This window comes from Postia placenta (assembly GCF_002117355.1).
Source record: "Postia placenta MAD-698-R-SB12 unplaced genomic scaffold POSPLAscaffold_15, whole genome shotgun sequence".
NCBI lineage: Eukaryota > Fungi > Basidiomycota > Agaricomycetes > Polyporales > Adustoporiaceae > Rhodonia > Rhodonia placenta.
This window is the reverse complement of record NW_020169846.1, coordinates 312,790-321,094: the sequence shown is the minus strand read 5'-3', so window position 1 is coordinate 321,094 and position 8,305 is coordinate 312,790. Positions and strand designations below refer to the sequence as shown.

The 8,305-nt window shown below is 55.8% G+C and overlaps 1 protein-coding gene across 1 annotated transcript; it reads right to left on the bottom strand.

Moving 5' to 3' along the window:
• Nucleotides 1-7,262: 7,262 nt before the first annotated feature.
• POSPLADRAFT_1060691 (hypothetical protein) lies at nucleotides 7,263-7,880 on the bottom strand (the record flags this gene model as incomplete). The annotated part of the gene is made up of 2 exons (XM_024481295.1): nucleotides 7,263-7,709; nucleotides 7,764-7,880. 2 exons carry the CDS (start codon nucleotides 7,878-7,880, stop codon nucleotides 7,263-7,265), a joined length of 564 nt encoding a protein of 187 aa, XP_024334977.1.
• Nucleotides 7,881-8,305: the final 425 nt, after the last annotated feature.

Below are 8,305 nucleotides of genomic sequence, written 5' to 3'. Positions count from 1 at the left end.
CGCCGGATCCATCGCATGGGATCTGAAGGCGATGGGATGCCATTTGCTGTCATCCTACTTCTGCATCAATATGCCGCCCGTGGCATAGCCCGAGGCGTCAACCTCAATGCGCGTCTCCCGATTAGGATCGTACAGCGCCAAGACTGAAGTCGTCGCAAAGAGCCGCTTGAGCTCATCGAAGGCATGCTGCTCTTCCTCGCCCCAATGCCATGGGTCATTCCCGGTGAGCTGGTCGAGTGGTCGCGAGATCTTAGCGAAGTCTTTAATAAAGCGGCGGTAGAAATTGGAGAACCCCCGGAACTTCTGAACATCTTTTTTGTTCCGGGGAACCGGCCACTCATTGATTCCTTTCAGCTTCGCGGGATCCATCGCTACCTCATCGCCACTGAACACATAGCCGACGTAGTCGACCTTGGGAACGTCCCACTCACATTTCTCAGGCTTCAGGAATAGATCATTATCCTGAAGGTGGCGCAGAACCTCGCGTGTGACCTTCTCATGCTCCTCTTTATTGGTGGAGAAGATGAGTATATCGTCCAGGTACACAAGGATCTTGCTGCCAATGATGAGATCATGGAAGATCTCGTTCATCATTGCCTGGAAGGTCGCGGGGGAATTAGTGAGACCGGAGAACATCACCAAAGGTTCGTACAACCCTCGGTTAGTCACAAAGGCCGCCTTCCATTCGTCACCGGCCTTGATCCGGACGTTATTGTATCCCCATCGGACGTCGAACTTTGTGAAGAGCGTAGCGCCACGGAGCTTATCCACCATCTCGGCGATCAACGGCAAGGGGTAACGATTTTTGACCATGATTGCGTTCAATCGGCGGTAGTCCTGTACAGGTCGAAGCGTCCCTTCCTTCTTTTTGATGAAGAAGAAGGGGGACAAAATGGGCGACTTCAACTCCCGTATGTAGCCCTTTGCTAGTTGCTCCTTCAGGAACTTGTCCAGTTCCTCCTGCTCGTTGTTCGACAAGGGATATACCTTAGAGTGGAACGTCGAGTAGCCGGGTACGAGTTCGATCGCGTGATCGTAAGGCTTCCTTTCGGGTAGCCGTTCTGATGCTTCCTTGGAGAAGACATTCAGGAACTCGTGGTACTGTTTAGGTACCGACTCCTCGGCGGTCTTAACGACCTTCTTTTTGATCTCTTCCTCAGCAAACAGCTGGGAGTATGTATGCCCGGCTGCAACGAACAGCTGAGGAGCGCCCGGAAGCGTAATACCTTGCTTCCAGGCCTCGATCAAGTCAGCTTCGTCCCACTCTACCTCCACCGGATCATCTTCGGGTTCGAAGTCTGGGAGCACCTTGCTCCGGCAAGTGCCTACGACCGACCGTTTGGACTTCGGCGAACGCCTGCGCGCCGTGGGCCTGACCCCCGTATCACGTGCAGTCGTTGCTTGCTCCATTCGGCCAGCCTTCCTGGCACTACACGTTTCAGGGCATCGTGATAACTTCAGGGAGCCTGACTCCCAATCGATTTCAGGGTTGTGCTCTCGCAGCCAATCCAACCTAATGATCACATCTTCTGGACCTATGTCCGTGACTGTGAACACCGTCTTTTTGATGTGATCTCCTATTTGCATCTGTAGCACAGCTACTTCCGAGATGCTTCCGTCTTTATTGAGCGTTCCATTGATGTTGTAAAGCGGAATTGGCTCTTTCAATTTCCGCGTTCGTATTCGATTCTCCGTGATGAAACGCTTGTTGATGAACTTCATAGTGGCTCCGCTGTCCACCATTGCAATGATATCCTTGTGCCGTCTTTCTCCTTTGAGGCGTACTGGAATGTGGAAGTGCTGGGACCCGTGGTCCAACTCGTAAACATTCGCAGTAGCCAATACATTGTACAAATTGTTATTACGAGGTCCGACGCGTGTGGCACGAAGCGCGGACCGGATCAAAAAGACTCTTCTTTGAGCGCTCGATAGTGCTCCAACTCCTCGCGCATTGACTTCATCTGTGCTATTAAGTCCGCCAGCTCGGAACTTTCCGATTTCGCTGAAGCGGCGCTTATACTTGCCGAGGATGAAGCGACGGGGGCGCTTGTCGCAGCCTGGGTGGAACCCGAGGCAACCATAGCCCGCGCGTCGGCGCGTTTTGTGTAAGGCTTGTCCTTACAATTGGGGCACTCAAAACATTGGTACCCTTGCTTCCCACAGCCGAAGCATGTGCCGGGGAAGTTGCCTTTTCTGACGGCCGCATTGATGCTGGCCGAAGCTGCATGCATTGAGGGTGCACCACCACGTGCCCCACCGTGTCCTCGACCTCGGGCCGAGAAGAAGTTATTTAGCTTGGGCCAACGGGCCCGGCTAATGTCGAGGATCTGCTCGACCTCAGTGGCGCGCTTGTCAGCATCTTGCCACGTGGTGAAAGTCTCGAGCTCGATCTTTCGGTACACGCGGGAGGGGATGCCGCTCAGGTACTTGTCGCGTAGCTCCAGGTCCCCATACCCAGAGCGGTCCGCCGGACCCTTGAACAGCGCGGAGAACTCCGCAGCGGTGCATTTTTCACGGACTGACTTGTCCGCGCAGAGCTTCGCCAGCTCTACTTGTGCTGCCACCTTGTCGTCGAGATTTCCGAAGCGGGCCTTGAAGGCGGCGGCAAAGGCCGCTTCATTTGCGAATGGGGTCGTAGCCCCTTGCACACCTATCTGCACCGATACGAGCTGGGCGAAGTAGGGGGTGGCCCAGGCGCGGGCGTCACCGTCGAGCAGGCTTAGTGCAACCTGGACTTTGAGCTCGATGGTGGTCAACGACGTGTTGACCATCCAGTAGATGCGCAGCTGCGACAGGAACCTATTGCAATTGATGACGGTTTTGCCATCGTATCGGAGTGGAAGGAGTTTTAACGTCTCCTTGTCGAGGGCGGCTGCGGGGGACAACATTATCGGCGTCGGGGGGGACGGAGGACACTGCGGGGGCGGAGGCGGCTGTGGTGGCCTTCCGCCGGTCGAACTTCGGGAGGAACGAGTGCTCGAGCGGCCTCTCGGCGGAGTCGGCGGTGAAGGCGCCGGAGAAAGTTCGGCGGAGGGGTTACGTACGTCAGGGACTGCTGACGCGGAGGCGAGCGCTGTCGGCGAGGCGGGCCGAGCAGGATCCGCGGACTCGGACTCCGAGACTCCTTCTTCACTGTCACCCTCCTCAGGCTCAGGCTCTGGCGCAGGGTCTGAAGATCTCCTCGCGCTTGATCGACGACAGTTTGAGGGAGGCGGGAGGTAGGGGAGACAGGGCGAGAGTGCCGCGAGGCCGATCGAGATGCGAGGGTACTTCGGGGTCCGAGCGGGTGTTGCGCTCGTCGGATTGCCTTGTAATGAGGGTAATCTTCCTCGATCGATCGGGGTGTCCGATTTGGGCACGGCTGCTGCTTGCAACGGTAGAGGACAGTCTCAGGGCCGTCTGGGATGTAGACGTCGATGAGGTCCTGGGAGTCGAATGCGTGGATCTGGCCTTGGCAGGCAGCCACGATGGATGGGGGGAGGACGGGGAGGTGCGCTTACTAAAATGGCCGTACTACACTAGCCTACGTTACGGCGCCCGAGAAGACACTAGGGTTTGCAGTTCACGTGGGGCCCAGTACTGCTTTTGACTATTATGCAGCAGGAACCTAGTCCACGCGTCCATGAGGACAAGTACCGCCCACTGAAGTGCAGGTACTGAAGAGTTCGTTCCCTAAGTGGTGGCGATGTATGTACGCTATCTACGTATCGTAATGTACCGTAGGGGTGCGCACCACCCGACCTGTGGGAAAGGAAAGTGAATATAAGGGGTCCCGAGGGGACGCCGGCAGCTTGGGGAGTTTCGACCTAATGTCGCGACTTGAGGTCAAGCGACTAGAGAAAACTGAAAGGCTGGGGGCGTCCGACTAGATCTCACCGAAGCGATGGTGAGCAACGCTCAAACCTAAGGCTAGGGACAAGTAATATATTAGTTAGTTAAGTAGGAAAGGAAATACAAGTGAGGGCTTACTGACCTAGGGACAAGAGGTCGAAACTGAGGTCCCTAGGGCAGCAGAGGCCGGCTTATATACATGGGGAGATAAGGGCAGGCTGTGCGCGTTGGTCCGTGCGCAGCTGGTCCATGCGCAGCATGCTGACGCGGCCCCGGGGCCGGTGAGTCAGAGAGGCTGTGTCAGTGGAGCCCGAGCTGTGCCGCGCACTGCCGTCCTATCTAATCTAATCGTACAGTAGATGTGATGCGTCCGTATCAGGCAAGTAGTACAGAGGTCGCGGGTTCGAGCCCGCAAAAAGGAAAAAATTAAAAAACGGCTAGACGCCATACCAAGTCGTGACAAGTCGGGCCATCTGCCTGAGGGTGGAACGCTGTGGACAGCGCCGGCTCGATTCCCAGACCCTTGTACACCGCATGGAGATATTTCAAAGCAAACTGGGGACCTCGGTCTGATATGACCTTGGCTGGGGCCCCATGATGCTTGAACACATCGCGGATGTACAGGTCTGCCACGCTTTCTGCCATCAGGGTCTCATGACAGGCCAAGAAGTGGACCTGCTTGGTAAAGTGGTCGGCAGTGACCAGGATCGAGTCGAATCCATCAGACTTCGGCAAGCCAACGATCATATCGGTCGTGATGATCTGCCACGGGCGCTCGGGGATCTCATTTGGCTTCAGCGGGCCCTGGGGTTTGGCTGGGAATGTCTTGGTACGGTTGCACACGTCGCAGGTGCTTACGTACTCATTGACGAATTTGGACATTCCTGGCCACCAGTAATTCCGCGACACGAGCTCCAGGGTTTTGGCATGACCGCCATGACCGGCGATCGGCAAGTCGTGGTGGATTTTGACTATATCCCGCCGGAGCTCCGCGTTCTTTGGGACGTACACACACCCGCGGAACAGCAGAAGCCCTTGTTCAGCATTCCACTTCTCAAAACCCCTTTGCAGCCGGGGCGGCCCGAGGTCCTGCACCTTTTCGAGTGCCTCGGCCACCTCCCGATCCTTCTCCAAACATTCCCGGATGCGCTTCAGAAGTGACTGATCGGCCGTCACTGAGGCATGACCGTGCTGGGCGGAGGCGATGCAGAAGCGATCTGGCTTGAGAACCACCTGATCAGTGTTATCGTCCTCATCGCCGATCTGGTGGTCTGATCGACATGACAGGGCATCAGCTTTTCTATTGGACGTTCCGGCCTTGTGTGTGATGCAGAAGTCAAAGCGAGCTAGGAACAGTGACCAGCGTGCTTGGCGACACGTGAGATGCTGAGATGTGCGCCAGTACTCGAGGTTCTTGTGATTGGTGACGATCTCGAACTGATTGGGTAACCCCTCGAGGTAGTGGCGCCAATCATCTAGTGCTTCGATGATGGCGAGCATCTCCTTATCGTAGATTTCGTAATTCTGCTGTGCCGGATCCATTGCATGGGATCTGAAGGCGATGGGATGCCATTTGCCGTCATCCTGCTTCTGCATCAATACGCCTCCAGTGGCATACCCCGAGGCGTCGACTTCAATGCGCGTTTCCCGATTAGGGTCGTACAGCGCTAAGACTGGAGTCGTCGCAAAGAGCCGCTTGAGCTCATCGAAGGCATGTTGCTCCTCTTCGCCCCAATGCCATGGGTCGTTCCCGGTGAGCCGGTCGAGTGGTCGCGAGATCTTAGCGAAGTCTTTAATAAAGCGGCGGTAGAAATTGGAGAACCCCCGGAATTTCTGAACATCTTTTTTGTTCCGGGGTACCGGCCACTCATTGATTTCTTTCAGCTTCACGGGATCCATCGCTACCTCATCGCCACCGAACACATAGCCGATGTAGTCGACCTTGGGAACGTCCCACTCGCATTTCTCCGGCTTCAGGAACAGATTGTTGTCCTGAAGGCGACGTAGAACCTCGCGTGTGACCTTTTCATGCTCCTCTTTGTTGGTGGAGAAGATGAGTATGTCATCTAGGTACACAAGGATCTTGCCGCCAATGATGAGATCATGGAAGATTTCATTCATCATGGCCTGGAAGGTCGCGGGGGAATTAGTGAGACCGGAGAACATCACCAGGGGTTCGTACAGCCCCCGGTTGGTCACAAACGCCGCCTTCCACTCATCACCAGCCTTGATCCGGACGTTGTTGTACCCCCATCGAACATCGAACTTCGTAAAGAGCGTAGCGCCGTGGAGCTTATCCACCATCTCGGCGATCAATGGTAAGGGGTAACGATTCTTGACCGTGATTGCGTTCAATCGGCAGTAATCCTGTATGGGTCGAAGCGTCCCTTCCTTCTTTTTGATGAAGAAGAAGGGGGACGAGATTGGCGACTTCGACTCCCGTATGTAGCCCTTCACTAACTGCTCCTTTAGGAACTTGTCCAGTTCCTCCTGCTCATTGTTCGACAGTGGGTATACTTTTGAATGGAACATGGAGTAGCCGGGTACGAGTTCGATCACGTGATCGTACGGCTTCCTTTCGGGTAACCGCTCTGATGCTTCTTTGGAGAAGACATTTAGGAACTCGTGGTACTGTTTAGGTACTGACTCCTCAGCAGTTTTAACGACCTTCTTCTTGATCTCCTCCTCAGCGAACAGCTGAGAGTACGTGTGCCCTGCTGCAACGAATAGCTGAGGGGCGCCGGGAAGCGTGACACCTTGCTCCCAGGCCTCGATCAGATCGGCCTCATCCCACTCTACTTCCGCCAGATCCTCTTCGGGTTCAAAGTCCGGGAGTACCTTACTCCAGCAGGCACCTATGACCGACCGTTTGGACTTCGGCGAACGCCTGCACGCCGTGGGCCTGACCCCCGTATCACGCGCAGTCGTCGCTTGCTCCATTTGGCCAGTTTTCCTGGCACTGCACGTTTCAGGGCATCGTGATAGCTTTAGGGAGCCCGACTCCCAATCGATCTCGGGGTTGTGCTCGCGCAGCCAATCCAACCCGACGATCACATCCTCTGGACCTATGTCTGTGACCATGAACACCGTCTTCTCAACGTGATCTCCTATTTGCATCTGTAGCACGGCTACCTCCGAGATGCTTCCATCTTTATTGAGGGTGCCGTCGATATTGTACAGCGGAATTGGCTCCTTCAATTTCTGTGTTTGCACCTTATTTTCTGTAACGAATCGCTTGTTGATAAACTTCGTGGTGGCTCCGCTGTCCACCATTGCAACTATATCTTTGTGCCGTCTTTCTCCTTTGAGGCACACCGGGATGTGGAAGTGCTGGGACCCGTGGTCCAACTCGTAAACATTCGCGGTCGCCAATACATTGTATAAATTGTTATTACGAGGTCCGATGCGTGCGGCATGAAGCGCGGACCGGATCAAAAACCCTCCTCCTTCATCGCCCAATAGTGTTCAAGCTCCTCGCGCATCGACTTCATCTGTGCTATCAAGTCCACCAGCTCGGAACTTTCCAATTTCGCTGAAGGAGCACTTGTACTCGCCGAGGATGAAGCGACGGGGGCGCTTGTCGCAGCCTGGGTGGAACCCGAGGCAACCATAGCCCGCGCGTCGGCGCGTTTTGTGTAAGGCTTGTCCTTACAGTTGGGGCACTCGAAACGTCGGTACCCTTGCTTCCCACAGCCAAAGCAGGTGCCGGGGAAGTTTCCTTTTCCGACGGCCGCGTTGATGCTGGCCGAAGCTGCGTGGGATTGGGGTGCACCACCACGTGCCCCTCCGCGTCCTCGGCCTCGAGCCGAGAAGAAGCTGTTCAGCTTGGGCTGATGAGCCCAGCTGATGTCGAGGATTTGCTCGACCTCGGTGGCGCGCTTGTCAGCGGCTTGCCACGTGGCAAAGGTCTCGAGCTCAATCTTTCAATAGACGCGGGAAGGGATGTTGCTCAGGTACTTGTCGCGTAGTTCCAGGTCCCCATACCCGGAATGGTCCGCCGGACCCTTGAACAGCGCAGAGAATTCTGCAGCGGTGTGCTTTTCTCGCATGGTTTTGTCAGCACAGAGCTTGGTGAGCTCTACCTGTGCCGCAGCGGCTGTCGCGACTTAGGGTCGAGCGACAGGGGAAACACAGACTTTGAAGGGTGCTGGGGGCGTTCGACTGGATCTTACCGAAGCGATGGTGAGCAAGGCTCAAACCTAAGGCTAGGGACAAGTAAGTTAGTATTTGAAAGGTAAGTAAGTACAGGGGCTTACTGACCTAGGGACAAGAGGTCGAAACTGAGGTCCCTAGGGCAGCAGAGGCAGGCTTATATACAGGGGAAGTTTAGGGGAGGCTGTGCGCGCTGGTCCGTGCGCGGCTGGTCCGTGCGCGGCTGGTCCGTGCGCAGCATGCCGACGCGGCCCCGGGGGCCGGTGAGTCAGAGCGGCTGTGTCAGCGGAGCCCGAGCTGTGCCGCACACATCGTCCAGTAG